The 25,031-nt window shown below is 45.6% G+C and overlaps 1 protein-coding gene across 1 annotated transcript in view; it reads right to left on the reverse strand.

Annotated features, from left to right (window-relative positions):
- The window catches only part of CRACR2B (calcium release activated channel regulator 2B), a 76,074-nt gene that overhangs the window by 42,868 nt on the left and 8,175 nt on the right, over positions 1–25,031 (reverse strand). The window contains exons 2-3 of the mRNA XM_075928240.1: positions 8,067–8,328; positions 6,430–6,541 (exon numbers count right to left, since the gene is read on the reverse strand). Coding sequence (XP_075784355.1) covers positions 6,430–6,541; positions 8,067–8,270 — 316 coding nt within the window. The 5' untranslated portion in view covers positions 8,271–8,328. The remainder of the gene's footprint in view (positions 1–6,429; positions 6,542–8,066; positions 8,329–25,031) is intronic.

Raw genomic sequence — 25,031 nt, forward strand, 5'->3', positions numbered from 1 at the left:
CATGATAAGAATGGAATGTTGGGCCTGCAGTTCAGGCAGTGCTCTGGCACTGAGGGGTTTCAAGTCCCAGCTCCACCACAAGCTCTTTATGTGATCTCAGGCAAGTCACCAAAATCATTCTGTGCCTCGGTTTCCTAGTCTGTAAAATGGAGATAAAAATCCTTTTTCTCTCCTGCCTTGCGTTTACCTTGCCTGTTTAAATCATAAACGCTTTGGGGAAAGGGCCTGTCTCTCACTACATGTTTAGAAAGTGCCTAGCACAGAGTCTCTCCAGTGTCGGTTGGGACCTCTAATAATATTAATAATTCTTGTCTCATCCAGCTTGTCTCCCCAAGTATTGTGCTGAACAAAATAGGTACAGGTCTCTAAACAAGGCCTCCTCCATGCAGAGATGGCTCCCTCTCCTCAGGTCCCAGAGTATTCAGAGTGCTACATTAAGGTGGTGGCATATTGGGAATGGAGATAGAAAAGAGAAGGGAGGAAATTCTTCCTAAACGAATACATCAAGCAATAGTCTCTGAAATAAAAAAAGATTTTAATGACAAAAGGGACCATTATGATCCTTTACTCTTCCCTCTTGTATAGCACAAGCCAAAAGACCGTACCCAGTAATTCCTGAATCAAACCCATCACTTCTGTTGGAGTTAGAGTGCAACTTTGATACCTGGAAAGATTCTGCAACGAACGATTAAAAACTAATTTTTTAACATACCTAGATGATAATAAAGTTGTAAGTAATAGTCAGCATAGATTTCTGAAGAACAAACCATGCTAAGCCAACCTTGATTTCCTTTTTTAATGGAGCTACTGACCTGATGGTTGGGGGGAGAGCCAGAGGACATGATAGATCTTGATTTTTGTCAGCCTTTTGACTCGGTCCCACATCACATTCTAATAAGAAAACTAGGCAAATGTGGTCTAGATTAAATTAATATAAATCAAATGCACAAGTGGTAGAAAAGCCACACTCAGAGACTAACCACCAATAGATCCTTGTCGAATGGGGATGGTTTATATAGAGGAGTCCTACTGGAGTCCATCCTGGGTCCAGTACTATTCAATATTTTCCCTAATGACTTGGATATCAGAGTTTGGATACCCAAAATATTTAGTTTACACCAAGCTGGCAGGGATTGCAAGCATTTTGGAGGACAAGATTAGAATTCAAAACAAGCTTGACAAATCGGAGAATTGGTCAGAATTCACGAAGATAAAATTCAATAAAAGACAAGTTCAAAGTACTTCACTTAGGAAGGATAAAATCAAATGCACAACTACAAAATGGGGAATAATTGGCCAGGTGGTGCTACTGCTGAGAAGAATCTTGGGGTTGTATTGGATCAAGATTAATTATAGGTCAACAATGCAATGCAATTGGCTAATATCATTCTGGGGTGTATGAATGGGAGTGTGGAATGTAACACATGGAAGGTAATTATTCTTCTCTACTTGGCAAGGGCAAGGCCTCAGCAGGAATGTGTGTCCAGTTCTAGGTGCCATTCTTCAGCACAAACTGGAGAAAATCCAGAAGAGAGCACAAAATTGATAAAAATTTAGAAAACTTGACTTGTGGAAACAGGTTAAAAAACTGGGGTGTGTCTAGTCCTGAGAAAAGATGACTGAGGAGGACCCTGACAACACTCTTCCAATATGTTAAGTGCTGTTATAAAGAGGTTGATGATCAGTTTTTCTTCCATGTCACTCATGGTAGGACAAGAAGCAATGGACTTAGTTAGGTTTAGCGGTCTCTAATATAAGGGTAGTTAAACTCAGGGAACAGGCTTCCAAGGAGGTTGTGGAGTCTCCATCATTGGGAGTTTTTAAAACAAGTTGGACAAATCCCTGTCAGGGATGGTCTAGGTTTACTTGTCCTGCCTCAGCACAGGCAACTGGATTTGATGACTTCTCTAGGTCCTTGCATTTCCATGATTCTATCTTAAAAAAAACAACAACAAAAAAACAGCCTGGTCTTAAAGATAAGCAAGCAAAGGCACAGGGAGGCCATACCTAGTTTCCTGAGCCAGGAACTTCTGAGCCCTAATCCCTGCCCTGAAATTTATTTATGAGCCTGGGAAAACCACCTACCCCACTGTGCCTCACATCAGTAGCAGAGTTAGAATCTTAACTCCATCCTACCTGGTTCTCAGCAGCACGCTCAGGCCACATGTCTACCGCATCCTTTCTATTAACTACAGGCAGGGTTTTGGTATGTCATTTGTGAGAAACACACTACAATAAAGCACAGTATTCCATTTTGAATGAGATCCCCTCATTCTTTTCAGCCTGCCCCTAGTAGCCTTGGTCAAAAGATCTCTGTGCCAGTTCATAGACTATGAGAACTTCCGTCTCAATTCTCTTATTAGCAGAAGGCCATTGATGCGTCTAAGCAGTTGCCGTTCTCTGACATGCGGAACATGCTCAGGAAATAGGGGGTTGCCCTGTAATAAAAGTATATCCTTCTGTAGTAGCTGTACCAGTTTCACTTTCTGTGCTTGAAATGACTGTGGTAATCCTACAGGCTTGATGCCAGCATACAGTGCCAAGTCCAGTACAGAAGGCAGGCATGCTGGGATTCCTGCCTGATCAGATTAACTCAGAAATCTAGGTGCAATGTCGGAGAGCAAGGTACCTAGCACTGCTTATCCCCCATTATTGTTTCCTAGCCAAATGCCAGTTACTCATTTAGGGTATGCCTAGACTACATGCCTCGGCCAACAGAGGCATGTAAATTAGACATACCGACATAGTCAATGAAGCGGGGATTTAAATATCCCCCGCTTCATTAGAATAAAAATGGCCACCACATTATGCTGGCTCAGCTGTTTGTTGGCACGAACTGGCAGTCAAGACGGAGATCGGTCGGCAAGGAAAGCCTTTGCTGACCGATCCCTTATGCCTCATGAAACGAGGTTTACAGGATCGGTCGGCAAAGGCTTTCCTTGTCGACCGATCCCCGTCTTGACTGCCAGTTCGTGCTGACAAACAGCTGAGCCGGCACAACGCAGCAGCCATTTTTATTCTAATGAAGCAGGGGATATTTAAATCCCTGCTTCATTGACTATGTCGGTATGTCTTATTTACATGCCTCTGTCGGCAGAGACATGTAGTCTAGATATACCCATAGAATCTCTGGTCCAGAGAGCTTAAAATCAAGAGGGGCAGAACATAGGGAGCACTAAGACACACACAGAAGCTGGGTTAGGTTAGACATTCCTAAACACACGCGTTTCTGCAGTTTTCTATAAACTAAAGCTCAGCTCTGTTAGTGCCAATACTCCATGCCAGAGGCTCTTTATAATGTCCAGGCCTATTCCTTGAAGTCTCTCTTAAAAGCCTCAATGAGAATTCAGAATTCCTCTTAAACACACAGAGCCTGACTGACCACCAAACCATTCCTCTCTCCCCAACCCTCCACCCACCTCCTGCACTCACACTTCCTCCCAAACCCTGCCCCCCAAAACCCTGCCACAGGTCACAGCCCAAAGCCCTGCAGTCCAGTCACCTGCCCTAGGTCACAACCACCTTCTTCACACAAACCCCCTCCCAGACCCCACACTCCCTCCTACATCCCAATCCCTTACCCCAAGCTCCCTTCTGCACCCAACCTCCATCTTAGTCCCCACGCCCTCCATTAATATCATGGAAGGGTGCAGCCCTTGACCATTTTCCAAATTCTTGGAGTGGCCTCCCAGCAAAAATTATTGCCCACCCCTGCTCTTACTGTTTTATTTATTTATTATTATTCTCTCTCAAATCGAAGCATCCCAAATTCTAAGTCACTTTTGGGAAGTCTTGGCCCTGATTCCTATCTTACCCCTCTGTGCTAAACCAACTAGCCATTAGAATGTCTGCATAGCCTAGCCTAGCAAGCCAACACAGCAAGATGCCTGTTATTTAAATAATCAAAGCCAGCAGGGACTGCCTTTCCTAAGAGTTCATCACCAGCTGGAGGAACGGAGTGCACAAACTGGAGGACATTATGGTTATAAACATTCTTCTCTCTCATCAGCTGTGTCTCGAGCAGCATCCGGCAGCTACTGTTTACAGTACCAACATTTTCTAGTGGCTCCTCACTGTATTATCAAACTAAAAGCACTTCCATCAGCACAGAGGACAGCTGAAGTGCTGCCTCATAGATATCCATAAAGGCATAAATCTCTACTAGTGAGGGTAATTAATCCTGGGAACAACTTACCAAAAGCCCTACACAGGCAATTTTTAAACCACGATTGGCTGTTTGACTAAAAGATACTTTCTAGGAATTATTTTGGGGAAGGGTTATGACCTGTGTTTTACAGGAGGTCAGATCATGATCACAATGGTCCCTTCTGGCCTTGGAATCAACGGATGGCGCCAATCTCCAAGGTGTGGATTTTGTCCCGTCATAAAACCAGATTCCTTATGCAGCTGACTGACCTGGGGTTTCCTGCCTGCTGGGAACACCTGGAGGGAAGACCAGATCTGGCACGTGGCCAGTTATATGTGCCATCTGTCTCCAATCAGAGAGATTCAGAGATACGGCTGGCAGCTATGCGCAAGTACAGAAGAATCTGATCAAAGAAAAGTTCTATGGGACTGGAATGACAGGAATGCTTAGAAGGCATGGGAGACATTTCAGGGTTATGATACATGCAGATGACCTAGGTTAATATTAACATAGGATAGAGGAGAAACAAGAAGGACTGGGGCCAACTGTTGAGTGTTTAGAGCCCACGGGCTCTGTACCATCTCGACATCTGTGCCTAACGTAGTGAATACAAGCAGAGAGAGGGTAAGTTTAGAAGATAGGATACACAAAGAACAAGTTAAAAATCACTTAGGAAAGTTAGATGTCAGCAAGTCACCAGGTCCTGATGAAATGCATCCCAGGATACTCAAGGAGCTGATAGAGGAGGTATCTGAGCCTTTAGCTATGATCTTTGAAAAATCATGGCAGACAGGGGAGATTCCAGAAGACTGGAAAAGGGCAAATATTGTGCCCATCTATAAAAAGGGGAATAAGAACAACCCAGGAAATTATAGACCGGTCAGTTTAACGTCTGTCCCAGGGAAGATAATGGAGCAGGTAATTAAGGAAATCGTATGCAAACACTTGGAAAGTAATAAAGTGATAGGGAATAGCCAGCATGGGTTTGTGAAGAACAAGTCATGCCAAACTAATCTGATAGCTTTCTTTGAAAAGATAACGAGCCTTGTGGATAAGGGAGAAGCGGTGGATGTCATATACCTAGACTTTAGTAAGGCATTTGATACGGTCTCGCATGATATTCTTATTGATAAACTAGGCAAATATAACTTAGATAGGGCCACGATAAGGTGGGTGCATAATTGGCTGGATAACCGTAGTCAGAGAGTTGTTGTTAACGGTTCTAAATCCTGCTGGAAAGGGATAACAAGTGGAGTTCCTCAAGGGTCTGTTTTGGGACCCGTACTATTCAATATCTTCATCAATGATGTAGATATTGGGATAGAGAGTACTCTTATTAAGTTTGCAGATGATACCAAACTGGGTGGGGTTGCAACTTCTTTGGAGGATAGGGACATAATTCAAAATGACCTTAGCAAGTTAGAGAAATGGTCAGAGGTAAACAGGATGAGGTTTAATAAGGAGAAATGCAGAGTGCTCCACTTAGGAAGGAACAATCAGTTCCATACATACAAGATGGGAAGCGACTGTCTAGGAAGGAGCATGGCGGAAAGGGATCTAGGGGTCATAGTGGACCACAAGTTGAATATGAGTCAACAGTGTGATGCTGTTGCAAAAAAAGCAAATATGATTCTAGGTTGTATCAACAGGTGTGTTGTAAGCAAAACTCGTGAGGTCATTCTGCCGCTCTATTCTGCACTAGTTAGGCCTCAGCTGGAGTACTGTGTCCAGTTCTGGGCGCCACATTTCAAGAAAGATGTGGAGAAATTGGAAAGGGTACAGAGAAGAGCGACAAGAATGATTAAAGGTTTAGAGAACATGACCTATGAAGCCAGGCTTCATGAACTGGGCTTGTTTAGTTTGGAAAAAAGAAGATTAAGGGGGGACATGATAGCGGTTTTCAAATATCTAAAAGGGTGTCACAAGGAGGAAGGCGAAAATTTGTTCCTCTTGGTTTCTGAGGACAGGACAAGGAGTAATGGGCTTAAAGTGCAGCAGGGGAGGTTTAGATTGGACATTAGGAAAAAATTCCTAACTGTCAGGGTGGTCAAATATTGGAATAAATTGCCAAGGGAGGTGGTGGAATCTCCCTCTCTGGAGATATTTAAGAACAGGTTAGATAGACATCTGTCAGGGATGGTGTAGACGGAGCTTGGTCCTGCCTTGAGGGCGGGGGGCTGGACTCGATGACCTCTCGAGGTCCCTTCCAGTCCTATTATTCTATGATTCTATGATTCTATGACACACACACAGCATTACCCCTGTCTACCTGCTGCTCTTACCTAGTCCCATGCTGAACTCCACAGGCGTCAGGTACCCATTATTGTCCTGCTCCAGGCTGTCAAAGACAGCCTCCAGCTGTTCTGGGGTGAGGGGAAGTTCACTCTGCAGCCTCTGGAAAGACAGGAGGAGGGACAAAATAAATACCAAACTTTGGACCCACCCTACAGCCCAACTCAAGTCTTTGCAATGACTTCCAGGGGACCGGAATCAGAGCCTGCCTCCCCATTCTAGTAGGAGGGAGATGCTACAGTTACCAAGGCAATGCAGCTGAGTCATGACAGAAAAGCCTAGTTTGGGCACTGCCTGTATGAAGTCGTTCGGAATGCCCATCAGCCCCAAGAACAGGATTAATGGGCACAACAGTGCAGAGGGGAATTTGCTTTCTCCAGATTATTTGGTTCTGAGGAGCATTCATGCCTTAAATCCACCTGCCACCAGTACCAACTATTATATTTTTAGTTGTCCTCTATCATCTGCTGGACTTTTCCTGTCATTCAGACTGAGGAGGGCTGGCTGTGGCTCTCAGACCATCATCATGTCTATGTGGCCAGTTAGCAGTACTGCATAATGTGATAGCAGCTCCTTCACCCATACTACTCCTATAAAAATGATCTTGGGGACTACGATTCAGAAGATGATCTGGTTCAACTCCCAGCTCTGCCGCAAACTTCCTGTGTGACCTTGGGCAAGTCATTTAATCTCTCTCTGCCTCAGCTCCCCATGAGAATAAGGATACAAATCTAAATAGACCAAGAAGGGGGGGGGGGGGGAGGGAGGAGGGAAGAGAGAGAGAGAGAGAGAGAGAGACCAAGCACAACAGGACATTATCTCAGCTGATGCACCATAATACACACAACAAGAACCATGTTTGTTAAACATACAGCTCTGGCTAAAGTTTAACAGAGCCTCTTATCAAAAGCACATGGAATGAGGCATTGCACAGCCCGACATAAAATGACTCAACAGCTCCTGTTGATTAAACACTGTATATGTGGGTAATGTTAATTGTTCAGAAAGAGCTGGGGCAGAACAGAATCCCAGTGTGACCGTACCGATACGTACACTAAAGAGAATTATTCTGCTTGTGGAACACCTGGAAACCTCCAAGATTTTAACTCAAAATAGCCAGCAGAGAGATGTGTCTCTCTACATCAGGATCATAATCAAGTCTTTGAACGAGTTTTTAAAAGGAGAGAGACTATTCCCAGAAAAGATAGCTCAGACCAAGGTGACAAAAACCAAGTGATGTGTCCTCTTATAGGGGACATGGTGAGGAGATGGGATACAAAATTTTACTAAAACAAGTGTCAGATTTCTGAAATCTCCCCCCAGCTCTCAAATAGGCCAGGGTAGCAGTGGTGGTGTGGACAACTCGCCCCCTTCTCCATCTCCAAAATGAAAATTTTCCATCAAAAGGCTATTACAAAATGTCAATCTGCTTCAGTTCTCTCTGTTTTCCAGCGGGCGACTGGCACAGTCTACCTGAGTGGAGCCATGAGACAACATGGGCTATATGTAGCCTGACCTTGAGCAGCCAGCAGTGTGAGGCAAATCAGTCCCCAAGTGCAGCCTTCTGTCTCATGGGACTCCAGAGCTTCCTACCCGGAAGCAGAGCAGGACAGATTCCTCCCCTTACCTGCATGTCCAGCTTGGTGATGAAGCCCTTCTTCTCCTTGTCACACAACTGAAAGAGCTCCCTGGCCTTTTCCAGCATCTCTACCTGCACCTCCTCTGCTTCGCTGAGGCGGAAGGTGGAGGTGGCACTGGCAGCCATCCCATCTTCTTCCTCTTCATCTTTCTCCCAGAGGGCATCCAGGAGCTCTCTCCTCTGGCTCTCCATCTTTCCAAAGCTCTCCCTGCCAGGGCCGGGGCAAGTCCAACAGCTGCGGTGGAGGAAGCTGTAACAGTTAAACAAAAACGAGCTGCAGCTCACACATGCTCCTACCCACCATGCACACACACACACTTCAGAGACAGGCCGACGCACTGCAGGTTACCTAGTAACGCCTCCTTGGTCGGAAGCACAATATTGACAGCCCCTCAGTCTCTGACTGGGGAGGCAGGAGAAGAGGCCTCAAACAGAGAGAGGGCCATACCTCCGATCGCCTCCCAAAGGGTTGCCTGCCACAAACAAGGCAGAGGCACTGCTGAATAGACGCCAGAGCGCTCATGCTGCTGACTACAATGGGGCTGGCTCTTGCCATGCCCTCACACAAAGACAGGCCCATCTTCTCCAGTGAAGTCATAGTTCTCCATTAGCAACAGTCGGTTACCAGGGAAGATTCAGCAGGATGGGATCACAAATGAAGAGCAAATGATACAGGAAGGAGCAAATCCCTTATTTAAACAAACCCAGCAATCCTTAAGAACTAGCTAATGGAAGCATATTGTTTAAGGCACAGAGCTGGGTGTACTTTCTGGTTCTGCCATGGGCAAGTCACTTGAGTCTCTGTGCCTTAATTTCTGACATGCATAATGGGGAAAATAACCATTCCTTACAGGGGCCAGGGATTCAGTGCCCAGCACTAGACATTCACTCCACAGGCTGGGTGAATTATTCAGGCAGGACAAGGGGAAAGTAGTAAGCTATGGCTGCCCAATGATGACCCTGCAGCAGAATTAAAAGCTGCTCAGAAAGCAGCCTCTCCCACACTTTCCTTTGTAGATGAGCTGTGGGGAGGGGGATGCAAAGTGGGGGGAAGAAAAAATCCTTTGGGATGAAGGTTTCCATGATGGGGCACAAGGGAAACAGAAAGAAAATTAAATTTTGGAAAAGCAACGCTCCCCTACCCCCCATTATCTGATCTTTCAGATTTCTGCTCACAGCTTCTCCCAATGTTTAGGGATGGCTCCCCCACAGCTGTCAAATCTGCATCACTAGGGTGATCAGAGCTGAAAATGCAGAACAGGAGGCTGACGCACAAAGGACCATTTTAGTGGGGAATCATGGAGAATTTTCACTACTTGGAATAGGGAGAAGAAACCATAAGGCCCACACCTCCCCACTCTCCTCAGCTTGGTTCCCCTCCCCTCCCCTTTTAACTTTGATTTTTGACTTTTTTTAAAAATGTGGGGTAGACTTTCAACTCCCCTCCCACATTTTATTAAAGCATAAAGAAAAATCAGAAAATTTTTAGTGTGGGACCTGAGGTTGGAAATGAAATAAATAAACCAAACTTTTGTCCTGCTTATCCCCAAAGCCTACATGTTCTGAGAACTCAAAAGCTGCCAAACAGAATTTGAATTAAAAAAATATCATTTTGTAGGAAGGAAAAGACATACACGGTACACGCAAATTTCAGCTGCCAAAGAAAACAATCTCCAATATGTTACGAGCAGGGGTGAGCAGTACAGGGGGATTGAGACAGATTTAGCACCATGAGCCAAAGAATGTATTTAATTTTCAAGAAATTAAAACCATTGTACAGGTTCAAGAACAATAGCTGAGTGAATTTTTATTTGCATTCTTGATACGCTGGAAGGACAAAGAATGTCATGTACGTAAGCAAGAAGTAACTGACATGAGTACAAAAGGACTGGGCAGTTATGTACTGCGCTCTGTTGACTTTTTGTTCATTACTGCAATTTGGAAAGTTAAAATGTGGCTCTGCTTTGAAAAGTGACGGAGTAAAAAGATGCCATTTTTATATAAGAGATCTGTCTCCTGAATACATTCAGAAATCCGGTCTCTTAATTTCAGTGGCAACCATTAGGACATATTTCTGTACAGTATATTATTCAGATGTCCCTATGCACTATATAGATTTCCAGATAAGCTGAGGGGTCCCTGGTAAACAATGGAAACTAAACTGGAAGTTGAGCTGTGTGGGGCTACATCTAGACTGCAGAGTTAAATCAGAAAAAGATATGCAATTTGCAGTATGCAAATTGCGTATCTTTTTCCGATGTTCATTTGAAAGTGGCTTTTCCAAAATGTGGCGCGTCTACACAGCACCAAATTTTGGAAAAAAGTCCTCTTTCGACACATCCCTTCTTCCTCGTAAAACAAGATTTACAGGGATGGCGAAAGAGCACGTCTGCTTTTCTGAAAATATGTTTGGGAAAGCGGACGCATTCCTTGGATGAGGCACTGCTTTTCTGAGATCCTCCGGGATCCAAGAAAAGCGCTGCAATCTAGACGTAGCCTGGGAGCCCATTCGTTTGTATGTATTGTTACAATTGTGTTCATTACTCCTTCCTCCCAGTTTAAGATAATAAGCCTTTATACTTAGTATTCTTGTAGCTCTGTAGTCTGACAACATCTGAAGACTGAGTTGGACTCTGTTCCAGCTCATGTATCATTAACTGCAGAATCTATACAGAAAATGATCAGCTTGATTTTCACATTCTGGACTGAGGCTGCAGGGTTGGCACGCACCAAAGCCATCGTTTGACTATGTAGTTTCACAAATGGCTAAGGAGACCGGTTATGTGGCTATACCTTGGTGGGTGACAAGTATGGATGGTAACAGGCTATACTGCAGGGGTGTGTCTAGACTGGCAAAAACTTGCCACCTGTCTACACTGGCCACTTGAATTTGCACAAGAGCACTGACTTTGTAATGTGCAAAATCAGTGCTTCTTGTGCAAATACTTTCACACTCCCGCTTGGGAAAAAGCCCTCTTGTGCAAGAATACTTGCGCAAGAGGGCCAGTGTAGACAGGAAAGAACTGTTTTGCACAAAAAAGCCCCGATGGCTAAAATGGCGATCGGGGCTTTCTTGCGCAAAATCACATCTAGACTGGCCACGGATGCTTTTGCACAAAAGCACTTTTTGCGCAAAAGCATCTGTGCCAATCTAGACACGCTTTTGTGGAAATACTTTTAACGGAAAAACTTTTCCATTAAAAGTATTTCCGCAAAATCATGCCAGTCTATATGCAGCCCAGAAGTTCCCAGGAGAGAGGAGTTCATCCAGATCAGTAGTTCATAAGCAGGTGATTTCCTCCATGGTAAGTGTTGAAAAGACCACCAGCTTCCATTCCTTCACAGACAGCAAGCCTCGGGGTCTCCAGTAGCACAGGAAAATTATTTAAAAAGAGAGCCACCACTACTCACACTGTTCTCCTCAGATAGAGGAGAATAAGCCAATTACAGTCTAAGCCAAAAGGGACACAGTTTGCTCAATACTGTGGTGAAGTAAATTCACATTCAGAGACCCATAAAGTCAAAAGCTTCATGCCCGGGGTTTCCAGCACCACATAATCTGTCCCTGCGCCAAAGTCAGGTTGGGTAGTGGCGATACCACCATCCTTACACATCTGTTAACTGAGCTGAGTCTTGCTGGAGTCCCCAATCTCATCACTTCAGAGCGTCTGCCGTGTGGAAAGCAGAGAGCATGGGCTGCCTGGAATGTGAACATATGGCGGTTTTGCTGTTTCAGAGATCACTGCGTGACCTGGAACTGACATAAAGGTGATTCTAGCTATGCAAGGATGGGCAGATGCGCCAGTTAGGGTTAGAGGGTACTGTGGATGGTGGGCAGAGAAGAACTGTGAGGCAAGAAGAGCAGCATCAGAAATGCACAGAAGGGAGGTCATGAAGAAAAAAAAAAAGTGTGACACTGGAAAAGCCTGCTCTGAGGAACAGCTAGGTGGTGGTGGGATCGCGTCCATCACTGACAATGTTCACAAGGCCTCATCTTCCCCAACGATAAGACTGCCAGGACAGTCTGGTAATTGCATCTTCTGTCCAGTAAAAAAAAACCCAGAAAGTTTTTCTTGGACGGAAGGCCGGCAGGGACATTTTTCCCCTGCCGCATCTGGTGGGGGGAGCAGGAATTTAAAGACTTTTTTTCCCCCCATCATGTTCAGGATTTTTTGTGAAGTTATCTGGCAACCCTACCCATCAAGACATTAATAATTTCCATTTCAAAAGTGGGAACAGCCCACATAGATAATCAGCCCAAAGCGCTTTGCTTTTGGTACATAAAAGGCTGAAGAGGCAGGATATTCTTGGCCAATTATGAGACCTATTCATGTGCTGGAATCAACCACCTCCAGCACAAATTGCTACTCTCCACCCTCAGCACATAATCATTTTGTCAAAGGAGCCCCACTTTATTATAACTCCCAAATAATTAGCAGAACTAAATGCCTTCTAATTAGAAGAGCTCGGTCTTGCTGCTGGGAAAATGAATCTGAAAGGATTTGAATCACACAGCTAGAGGGTTAGCTAATTAATTCTGCTAGGTGAGAGAGTTCTCTCTTGTGCAGAATGCTCCATTGACCCTGGCCTTCATGTGACCCGGTCTGACTTGAACAGAAATAAAAACACATGGAACAAAAGGGAACAGGGTAAGCAAACCACTCCAAACTTTCAGCGACTTTTCTCTCCGTGACTATTTATTAAGAAATTCTTCTTCACCTGCATACCCATCATAAGAACAGAGACTGGAACTCTTTGGGGCAGAAGAACTCCCAGAGATGCTGGGGATTTTAGTCCAGAAGTATCCAAGTGCTGGCCAACTGAGGGGCAGAACGGTCAGCTTTCCAGCAGCCCAAGAGCTACAGCTAGCTTGCATCAACAGAGCAGGCATCTTCATCCCTGAGGAACAGCTCACCGAGACTACAGGTCCTGTGCCCAGTGCTTCACCTGAAGCCACATGGGCTGCTGCAGTAGGGCCCCTGCCTTCAAGATCAAACCAATAAACAACAGGACCTTTTACTATAGGTTAGAATGAGATGCACATACTAGGGAAGGATGGGTGAACCCTCAAGATTATCTTGCTCCCAGGCCAGCTGGGTAGGAAACTCATTTACATGATCCTGGATGGGAATGGTCATCTCAGTCTAAGCCAGTATTGGCACAGCTGGGCTGATGGAGGTGGCACCTTAATACGGTTTCTATGGATGCCTGGATGGGTCGCTGGTTCTGCCGGTGTAAAGCAGACACTTTCCCTATGGGATGGTTGTAGTGTGATGCAGGACACGCGCCGAATCCAATAGCTGCACAGCTCTAACGCACACACTGCCTGAAGAGCTGACGGTGAATGCAACCAACCTCAAACCTGGGCTGAATGGGACCCAAGTTGTGCGGGTTACAGCAGCTCTTTCCTGCCAGAGGCTTTGTTGTGACCCAGCAGGCAGCAAGGACACTCACCAGATCCTGTGGGACAGCTTCCCTCACAAGGCCTCGTGGAAATGGACCCTAGGCCTTAGCCTAGGACTCAGTGTCCCAGCCTAGACACAGTGGAATCAATCGCCAGTCAAGATGCTCCCAGGAGGCCTTGCTTCACTGAGGCAGGGAGCCCACAGAGGGTGCAAATGGGGATTTAATCCCACATCACTATGCCTTTTAGTTAACTATAAAGAGTCAGCACTGAACAACACAAAACTTGCTTCCAGCAGGGCTGAGCAGTGCCAGAGAGGCAGTGTGAACTAGAGAGGGTAGAGGACCATACTGGGTCTATCTCTGCCCTGCTGCATGGTCTGGGCCAAATGACTTTACTTCCCTGGGCCTGTTGCCAACTCTCATGAGTTTAATCGTGAGTCTCACGGTAGCTGATGTTTTATTTAAAGCCCCCTCCCCCCTAAGCTCTTGGTCACAGGAGAATCCCAGCTTTCATGAAAACAATAAAAAGTAGTAGTGAGCTGCTAACCTTATGTTTGGAGACTAAAGCTTGAAAGTGGGACCTGAAAGCTCACAAGCCAAAAGGCAACACTCCCCACCCCCACCAGCTATTTTGTGGGGAGATCTCAAAATTTTTAAACCAATCTCACTTTTTGGTGTCCAACTTGTGGTTTTCAGTGCTTGGCCATGCAGTACCTGTATCTCCTCACAGCTGGGTTCTAGCTTGTCTATTTAGTCTGGACGTGGGCTGGGGCAAGGATTATCTGTGGGTGTGTTTGTACCTGGCTATTTTTGGAGTACAAATAAGACCCTTCCTAATTGGACATGACATACGAGAGAGTTAGTAAGTCTCTAGTCTCTTTTTTATTGTAACAGTGCTGCAGGCTGGTGGTGTTTGTGTCAACAGGAGGCTTGAAAATAGGTCTAAAGTGACCTGATTAAAATACTGGTGGCCGTTAGCACCTCATTACACTAATGCTGCTCCTGGGTGGATGGGACTTGTGGGCTCTTCTCTGCGTACAATGTTGTCTCTGACAGCTTGTAGGGAATTAAGGTATGGAATTCTTCATCTTCATTCAAGGCTGGAAAAGGTACGAAAGGAGAGCAGGGCATCTATTAGTCCATGGGTTCCCAAACTGGGGGGGCGTGAAGAAATTCCGGGGGGGGGGGGCACTAGGCGACCCAGCCTCCCCCCCCCTCAAATCAAGTTTTGCTGCCCCGCTCAGTTCTTTTTTTTCCTCAACAAGTTTTGCTGCTTTTTTTTGGCCGGGGGGGGGGGAGGGGGAGGGTTTTTTCAAAAATCAATAAGTGGGGCATGATGCCAAAAAGTTTGGGAACCACTGTATTAGTCCTTGCAGGCCTTATCTATCTTCAGAGCGCTGTACAAACATTAATGACTCAGCCCTCCTAGCAGACAGTGACTGTCCAATTGCTGTTTCGCAGACCAGGAAAACTGAGACGCCAACTGGCTAAACGACGTGCCCAGTCTCAGTGTTCAGAACCAGGATCAGTAAGTGCCTATGTATGTTCAGAATGTTTGTTATTTTCAGAGCTGGCTACTTGCAGAGAGCTCCTCCCATGCCTAAGGGGTGCCATGTGAGAAAGTGCAAAGCTGCTTGTGCGGAGATTTTATGTCTGAGAAATCAAATGGCATAAATCTGGCCTTGCCTGGGGCTCTGCCCAAAGATGATTTTTAAGTTCTGAGTTTAAAACAATCTAGACATTTGTTGAGAATGAGGAGAGAAGAAAAACCCTTTTCCGATTTCCCAGCCAATTCCAGCCACTAGGAGCAGCAGGGGCCAGTGCTTACAGGGGGCACTTCTATGTAACGCACAGAGCTGCATGAAGACAAATGCATCCCTCCGGGCCCCTTGAAGAGTTAATCTGTCCCTGAAAAGCCCTGAGCCTCAGTACTGCACGCTCTACCCCAAACTCATCTGACTGGAGCTTGAGGTGAGGGAGTGTCGTCTTCTTCCTGTTTCTCAGTTGAGGGCCACATCTGTGAAGGGTTTTTTCCTCCTCACTTGGGGACAAGGTCAGTGAGGTGTTGTGAGTTGTTTGTTTGTTTGTTTTTGCTTCTCTCTTCTGGGTGGCCCCTGACCGATTTTAATTTGGGTCAGTGGCCCCCGAGGTTCCCCGCCCCTCTTCTAAATTATTATTGCAGGCGTTAGGGATGAGCGTACTACTGGTGAGTGGTTCCATCACAGGTTGATTTTACAGCATGAGGCAACAAAAACTTTACAAGTCCTTACATTCCAATCGAGTTTATGACACTTACTTTATTTATTCCTCACTCTTCTCTGCTTTCTCCTCTGCCCTTCTGGCAATTACATAAGTTACTATGGAAGCAGTATTAACATATAGGCAGAGCACAGTGACATTTGTGCCCTAGTCAGACAGTGGTAGCTATTGGGGATTATTACTGGGTCACATACAAAATCATTTCCCCTAAAAGCCATGTTATCCAGCACTTGGCCAAGTGGAAAGCTCCAAAACCAGCACAGGAATTCAGCCGCTCCCCGACTTACGGCCACCTCCACTTACGACCATCCGCATTTATGACCAAAGAGGTCATAAATGCGGATCCGAGTTACAAACGGTGATCCACGCTTACGAACAGCGCGGTCGCCATGTAACTCTATGGGATCCGAGTTACGAACAGTTTGAGTTACGGACCAAGTGTTGGTTCGTAACTCGGAGAGCGGCTGTATAGCAGAGCTGGCAGTGATTTTCCCACAGTGGCAGGAAGCAAATATCTGGCCCTTCACAGCCACAGACACACAGGAGATGTCAAATTTCCAAGTGCAGCCCCCGTGCCTTTGCCTCCCTTTAATCGAGACTCTTGAGGTGGGGCAGCTCCTGCTGCCTCTGCTAGTGCCCTGGCTCCCTCTAGAGTGGCCCTTAATTAACACCTTGCAGCTCCCATTCCATCCCACCCAGCCACAGTGGCTTTCCTCAGCCACTTACTGCCACACTGGACGAAAGAGCAGCTCTATGCACCAACCACAGTACTATAATCATAATTCTTAGTTAACTCGAGGTTTGCAAAACTGCCTAAGGAATTCGGATACCTATTAATTTGAGGCTCAAAAGGCTAAAGTTAATGAAGTCTCAGCGTATGTCTACACTGCAGAGCATTTTCGGAAAAACAGCAGTTTTTCTGAAAAACCTTCAATTACGCCCACACTATAATTGCGTTCTTTTGAAAAATATCAAAAGAACAGAGGGTTTTTTTCCCACATTGGTAAACCTCTTTCTATGAGGAAGAAGCCTTTTTGCAAAAGAGCTCTTTCGGAAAAAGGCTTGTGCGGACAGGGAAGAGGGAGTTCTTTTGAAAGAAGGGGAAGGAGGAAAAAGCACAGGAGCATTGGTGGCCATTCTGTTCCCAGTAATCACAGCTTAAATGCAAGGTAGAATCCACACTGAATGGCTGCTATCTTTCGAAAAAGCAGATAGCTTTTTTGATGAGCTTTTGCTGTGTAGACGCTCTCTTTCAGAAGAAGTTTTTTCGGAAGATATCTTCCAGAAAAGCTTCTTCCAAAAGAAGCCTGCAGTCTAGACGTAGCCTCTGAGGGGTAACCGTATTAGTTGTAGCTTTAAAAACAACAAGCAGTCCCGTGGCACCTTAGAGACTAACAAATATATCATGAGCTTTTGTGAGCTGTTGCCCATGAAAACTCATGATAATACATTTGTTAGTTTCTAAGGTGCCAGGACTGCTCATTGTTTTTAAAGTTAACAAAGTCACTTTTTCCACTGCATGAGATTTATTTTCATACAGCAACACAGAGGGGAGAAAATCCATTAAAAACAGGGACAATAGTGAAAAAATAAGCAAACTTCCCCCTCCCAACTGGGGAAAGAAACAGGTGGCCCAGGAACTCAGGAGCAGGTATAATATCCGGAACTACATCACTACAGTTTTCTCTTTTTTAATTGACGAACTTTCAAGTGGACTGTATCTTTTCAAGGAAACAGGAAAGTATCCAAAAACCTTGGTGGTGTTTATTCAGCAGGAAGAGATTAGCCTGAACTAGGTAGCAGGCTGTGCTAATACTGCTGCAATCTTTCTTGGTGACTATGCCATAAAATATGCCAGAAAAGATCACCTGGCACAGTCTTATTCAGGGAACACACAGACAGATGGAAAAGGCCTTACCATTGAAGATACAGTGGAACCAATAACAAATAAATTAAGTTGCTGTCCATCCTAGTTTCTCCACCCCCCTCTTTTTTTCTCCCATGGAAGTTTAAAGAAAGAAAGAAGAGCATAGTTCCAGTAAAAATATTGTTCTCACCATACTCAGGTTTGTTTGAATAGTGACACTATCTTAATTTGAAAACAAGCAAGAGTTTCTTTTGCCTGCAACAATGACCTATATTTGACATGATCTTTGCCAATAAAATCCTCCCACTGAGAACTCATTACACAGTTTGATACACTGATTCTATATTCCTGTCAATACATTGCAGAAGCTTGGTAATGAATATAGACAATGGCTTCTTATTTCAGAAAAATCAGTGCAAATTATATTCTTAAAATTGTATCCCGTGATTCATGTTCTGACCCAAAGGGTAAACAGGGCTCACATTTCCTGTCAGCATTGGTATATTGCACATTGGGCATTTACTAGGTCAGACCAGTCCACCGGGCTTCAGTCTAATGCTGTAGCTACTGAAGACAGAGAGAGCTGGCTTAGGCTACACCAGTGCACTTTCAAAAATTCCCCTCAGTCTCACTGCAACTCAGCTCCTCATCTGTAAGTAGGAAGTACTATTATTCTTTTCTCCCACCGCTTTTCTGACTTGTCTATTCAGATTGCAAATCTGTTGGGGTCAGGGACTCTCCCTAACTGGGCATAGGTAAGATTCCTAGTATGACGCCCTGATCTTGGTTAGGCCCTCTAGAAACTTACAACAAACTCCATTCCGTTAGTCTGTCCAGCTCCGCTGGTGTAGTTCACATTTGCCCTACAGAATCGTGGACTTTACTTTAGTAGATCAGAGCACAGATCCATTGAGTTCTTTGGTAGAGGGGGGGAACCTTGAGCTAATGCTTCCAAGGGTCACAATGGTTATTTAAATGTATTTGCTGTACAGAGTTGGCCTCTCCTGCAGATCTCCCCAGCACCTGGCAGGAGTCACTTCATAACCTGGGATGTGGAGATACAGGGGAGGCAAATAAGTAAGACATTGCATCCTTTGTTCAGCTGTTCCGATTGCATTCCGAAGGAGTTTACATTACTAGACAAATGCCCTCCTGCTGGGGATCTTATACATTTCAAAGTTGGAATGCCGCCACTGCACCCCTGTCCCCTTCCATGGAGCTGGAGGAAACTCTCTTTTAAACTGGCTCCCCCCAGCACCCTCTCCTTCCCCCTCTCTCCATTGCTGCCTCTTTCTAATAGAGGCAGCAAGGGATGGGGGAAGCAACTAGTCAACTAGTGTGTCAACTATCCAGTAAGCTTTTGCTTAACGGATAGTCGATTAGTCGCTTACATCCCTAGGTCAAGTTATAGGGTACTTTGCTCTGGGATAAGCTGTTTCCTTTAGGAGCATAGAGATTACCAGTCCCCAGTACCTCCAGTGCCAGCTGCTTCAGAAGATGCTCTGAACATGGCAATAATGGAATAACCTGCCGCAGGCCCAAGGGAAAGATCCCTCCTAACCCTTGTTTGTTAGCGGTTGGTTTAATGCACTGAAGAAGGAGGATTTGTGTCCCTCTCTGTTTTGGAAGAGCTTTCTCAGGCAAGACAGGAAATGAGCAAAGAAGTAAGAGCATGAGGTAAAAGGCTACACTGTGACTGGGCAGCCATGGCTGGGATTTCAAAAACAGCCTAAGACGGGGTGGGCCCCGGAAGGGGTGGGGCCTAAACTGGAAAGGGTGGGGCCAGGATGCTTCTGGGCTACCCCACCCACAGATCATGAGTGGTCTGGGGGGAGGGCAGAGGAAACTTCCCGCACTCCTTCCATCCCCAGGCCAATCAGGGCGTGGGTGTGAGGGAGCACGTGACGTCTCCTGCTCTGCAAGGAGTGTGTGGCTCTTTAAAGTGCTGCGTGGTCCTGCCAGGGCGGGAGGAAGTTTCGTGCGCGCCCCCGCCCCCAGACCGTAATTGGCCTGGGGAGCAGCAGGATCTCTGCAGGCCAGATCAACCCGCTTGGCGGCCAGATGCAGCCTATAGAGGCCCTTTTGCCCACCCATCTTCTCTAGAATTTCAGTAGGTACTTGGACTCCCGTTGGAAATTCTGCCATGTTTGTCCCCATTTTGTGTGCTTTGCTACCTGCTTACAAAGAGAAGCACACAGAGCTTCGGACAGAGAGAGGGAGAAAAGTTAAACATTTGGCTAAAGTGGAACTGGCCCTCCACAGCAGAGTCCCCATTAGTTCCCTATTAAACCAGCCTTTGCTGGCCTCCCTTTTCCTGGCACCATCCAAAGCCTTCCCCTCTCTCTGGTTTTCTCCACTAACACTGAAAAGGAAAAGCCAGCCCTGGACAATGCGTGACAACAAACTCGGGTTTGTTTTTAAAGACAGGGATTCAGGGCTACAAGCCAATACAAAGCTGTCCTTGGCCTTCTCTGCTCTTGTCAGCTGGGTTGGGAGCCTTATCACAGGTCCTAGAGGAAAAAACATACTGAGGCCCCACAGGGCAACTCACCTTTTAGGTTTAATCCCCTTCACTTCCCATAAGGGGCCTATCATATCTCCACCACAGCAGCCCTCAAAGCATAATATTTGTCCAGCAAACACAAGTCATGACATACAAAGAGTGAGTGACAGCATGGTTGGAAGTGACTGGCTCCTTAGAGAGAAAACATTCTTCTAAATGTGTTCCAGCTGGAAGATTAATTGAATTAAACGGCTTTTTATCAGTTATGTGATTTACAGCCTGTGGAAGGAGGATATGTGGACTGCAAAAATAATCCCCATCGCCGCAGAAGCCAACTATAACACGACCCGCAGAGAGCAAAGGTAAATGCAGGGACATCTGAGAAAATTTCTGAAGTATGATCTAATGGCTCAGATACCAAAATGAAAGAAGAGGTATCGATCCAGTAGCAAAGGCTGTCACGCAAAGGCACATTGGTCTTCAAATCACTGCAGCAAAAGGGTGAGGGGAGACCAACACAACAGCTCTTCAGCTTGGAAAGACGGGTTTAGGTCCGTGGTCAACAACCAGTAGATCAGGATCTACCGGTAAATCTTGGAGCCTCTGACAGGTGATCAACTGGTTTGGCCAGGAAGCTATCAAGCGCTGGCACTTCAGTTGCCCCTCCCTTCTTCCTTGGAACTGCCCCCCTGGGAGCCTCCTGCTTGTTATTCAGGGTGTGGGAGAGAGAAAGGGGGTGCTGATGTCAGGGTGTCCCTCCTCCTCCCACTCCTATACCCCATCTTCACAGAGAATGAAGGGGACTTGGCAATGCAAATCGCTGTCACTCTCACACAGAGTGTGTGTGTGTGTCTGTCATTCTCTCTCTCTCTCTCTCTCTCACACACACACACACACACGGGTTGTTGTTACTTCTTTTACTGCTCGCAAAGTGGGTTATTTTTGGTTTTTGACTGGTCTATTTCATAATTTTCATTTATCTCTTGTGCTTAAATTTAATTCTTTGAGTAGTGAGTTCTAAAATGCCTAACCTGTTGTGGCTGGAGTAATTATCCCTATGGTAACCGTTGCTCCTGGAAGTGGCTGGCATGTCCCTGCAGCCCCTGAGAAAGACAGAGCAGGGGGTCTCCACATGCTGTCCTTGCCTACAGACACCACTCCTGCAGCTCCCATTGATCAGTAATGGGCAACTGTGGCTAGTAGAAGCTGTGGGCTCAGTGCCTGTAGTTGAGGGGCAGCATTTGGTGCCATGGAACCAATGCTGTACAAGCCAGCTGCTTTCAGGAGTGGTTCAGGGTCAGGGCAGGAGAAAGCCTTCCTTAACCCCACTGCTCCATCACCTGGAAGCCATCTCAGCTATACATGCCCAGCCAGACCCTGCTTCCTGAACCTCTGTCCCAGCCCTGAACCTCCTCCTGCACCCAAACTCCTTCCTAGAGCTTGCACCCTGAAACCCCTCTTGAACCCCAATCCCCCACCTTAGACTAAGCCCGGAGCCCCTTCCACATGCTGAACCCCTTGGACCAAGACCAGAGGTTGCACCCCAACCCGCTACCCCAAACTGGTGAAAGTGAGTGAGGATGGGGGAGGAAGGGAGATGGACTGAGCAGAGTGAGGCCTCGGAGAAGGGGTTGAGCAGGGGCAGGGCCTCAAAGAAGGGGCAGGAAAGAAGTGGGGCAAAGGTATTTGGGTTTGAGGTAGATCTTACATTGCACTTAAATTGAAAAAGTGATCTTGTGGTTAAAAAGGTTGGGGACCACTGGGTTTAGGTTATTAATGGAGTGAGAATGGTGGTCTTCAATGAACCCATACAGCAATCGTCACCTCATAGAGTGCTTTGTACATCTGAGCAACATGTTATCAATGATCACTAGGTTTCCCTGAAGCTAGTTGTGAACTTTTGCAGACTGAAACACTGAGCTTATCAAGTAAAAAGCAAAGCCATGTGAATGCAGCATTAAAGTTACTTGGGTAAAGCATAGGCCAGGAAATGCAAAAGTTAAGGTTTCCATAGCAATGCTTCTCTGACCATATTGCTTTTCCTGACTAAAGGGAAGAGAGTTCATCCACAGAGGCCAAAAAGATTTTTGATTTAGTTAGAGTGTTTTGTTTATGGATTTTTAAATTCTGTTCTTAGCACAACTGGATTTCCAGGTAGAATTCATACTACTGATTAAACCCTATGGGCCATTAATATGTCCTAAATTAGGGCAGCAGCAAGGATTTTTCATAAGGGACTAGTGATTGGGTGCCTGAAAATTTTGGTAACTGATTTTCAGAAAGGGTAGAATGCCCACTCTCTGAAAAAAATCACATTTTTTAAAGACATCTCCAGATGGGCACTTAAAATGACCAGTAAGTTTTGGCACAAATCTAAAATAATCATAGACATAACATACGCACTAAGAGCACCCTCGCTCACTACTGTACTCCAGCTTAACAGAAGCAGCGGCAGTCAGCACCAGAGAAAAAGGGAAAAATAAATAAATGTTTAGGAATTCTGCTGTACACCACATCTTTTTTAAAATGTGGATTAAAACATACAGTGTGCAACTCTATCTCATTAATGTCTCTCAGGGGACTTCTGCTCTTCTAACACTGCCACTTGAATATTCTATTAGCGTTTATTCAATTTCTTTGTTCTCCCTTTCCTCTGCTCACCACCCAAACACAGAGAAAGTGTGTGTGTGTGTTAGTGACAACGGATAGCCTTGTGACTCAGACACTACCCTGGGATTTGGAAGATTTTGGTTCATTTCTCATGTGACTTTGGGCATGTCATTTAATCTCTCTGTGCCTCAGCTCTTTATCATTCAAGCTACCTCCCTGTTGCACAGGGGTACTGTGGAGATAAAATCCATTAATAACCATTAGGCACTTGGGAACTGTGGGAAAGAGGACCATACATTCCCAGACTGATCAGCTAATTAGGTAGAACCTACACCATTGTCCATTACTGCAAAGGAGCCGCTCAAGAAGCTAACCGAGTATCGCAAAGCTGTGCTGACATGAACAATTTACGACATCAGCACAAACAAGCTAAAGACACCAGGATCAGGGACCATGAATACATTTCTCTGTCATCACACAGCTGCTGAGGTCTGACCTTTGTGTAACACTGGTTCACGTGGGGGGGAGGGGTAAGAAATGCAAATGAATCACTTGACATGACAGCTTAAATCAGCAGCCAGATTTGCATGGAAAGTAACAGGATGATCCAAATACTTCCTCTGACACAGCAAAGAACTGAAACCTGTTATACATCAGTACTGAAGCTTAAGGCTACTAACCCACACGTGGAAGGGGGGAGACTGGAGTTGTATGTTATAGTTGAGTCAGATCACTCTGGAGATCCTGATAGACCTTTAAATTCTAGTTTAGAGGTAGATTAGAGACATTGGGGAATTCTCGTTAGCTAAGAAGGGAAAAGCAGGAGAGAAATTGGTTGCTCTTGGGCCTGAAAGCTGTCATTGTGTCTAGGAGACAGGAAGCCGCCAGCATTTTTGGCAGGATTTTCTTACAACCACCACAGGTGAAAAGCCAATAGGTAAGGTTAGATGGTCCTTGGCAGGTGATCATCCCACCAGGAAACAAAGGTAAGAGCAAGCAGCCCTGTCACTAGCGATATCACCCATGGGAGAGTTGCCCCCCACACCTTCTGCATCACAGTTTCAGAGCTACAAGCTACGCAGGCCCCTGCTAGTTCCTAAGACAGTTCCATCACATTCACACCTGCCTCTCAGTTCCTAGCTAGTCCAGGAAAGCCCACGAATCCCAGCCAGAACGTAGCCATGACTTCCAGAACTGAGGTTTAGATACATTTTGCCTCCTCTAGAGTAGGCCAAGTCTCCCACACAAAGCCAATAGCTAAAGCAAATTAAGACAGGAGGGGGCGTTCTTACCACATCAACCAAGGAGAGGGAGCTGTGAAGCTGAGAAATATCCATGGATGGCCTCTTAGTTTTGTCTCTGTGTCTCAGTCACAGTCATTCAGCTGGATTTCTCTGGGCACTCTGTGCGGTCACCATACTCCCTGCCTTCAGATTAGGACCAGACGAAGGCAGAAGCAGGTATACAGACAACACTGAGTTGAGTTTCATTCTTTTATGAAGGCAGCCCATTCACTCCAAGTAGACGTTTTCATCCCAACAGTGGCATCATGTTACGCCTAGTCATTACAGCTCAGTGAACACAGCATTTACTCACATGATAGAATGCAGGCTGCAGAGCCATACAGAAAACATATGAGACTCTCCAACCTTCCTGTCCAGGAGCCAGCAAAAGAAAAAACAAAAAAGCCCCAACAGAAACACATCCACCCACCAAGAAACCAGAGAGGCAAATAAAATCTCTTGCCTAATAAGATTTTGTCCAATTTCATTGTAACCTCTTCGGAAAAGACCATGGTGGATATGATTTTTTCTTTTCTGCTTTTCCTTAGCATGATGCCAGTTTGCTTTTTTTCTTTTTATAATTGAGACCCCCTTCTTTGTCATTAGCATATTCGATCAATAAGTGCCAATATGCTCACACTAAGACTTTGAGAGTTGCACCAGAAGGTTCCCCCTATAAAACCACAGATCAGGAAGACAAATAATTAAGATTCTCAGGAGATTTGAGTTTAGTTTCCTGCCTTGCCACAGCCTCTCTACATGACCCTGGACAAGTCACTTAGCCTCTCTGTGGGTCAGGTCCCCATGTATAAAAGGGGGTCGGAGCACTGCCCTACCTCACAGGGATGTTGTGAAGATAAATACATTAAAGACTGTGATATGCTCAGATACTACAGTGATGAAGGCCATAAGTACCTAAGAGAAACAAACTTCCTCCTCCTCCTATGACACAGAAGCAGCAAACTAGGTGGTGGAGGTAGGTGGGGAAGCGAGTACTAGACTCGATTACCCAGTAAGCATAGGCT

This window comes from Pelodiscus sinensis, chromosome 4 (assembly GCF_049634645.1).
Source record: "Pelodiscus sinensis isolate JC-2024 chromosome 4, ASM4963464v1, whole genome shotgun sequence".
Lineage (NCBI taxonomy): Eukaryota > Metazoa > Chordata > Testudines > Trionychidae > Pelodiscus > Pelodiscus sinensis.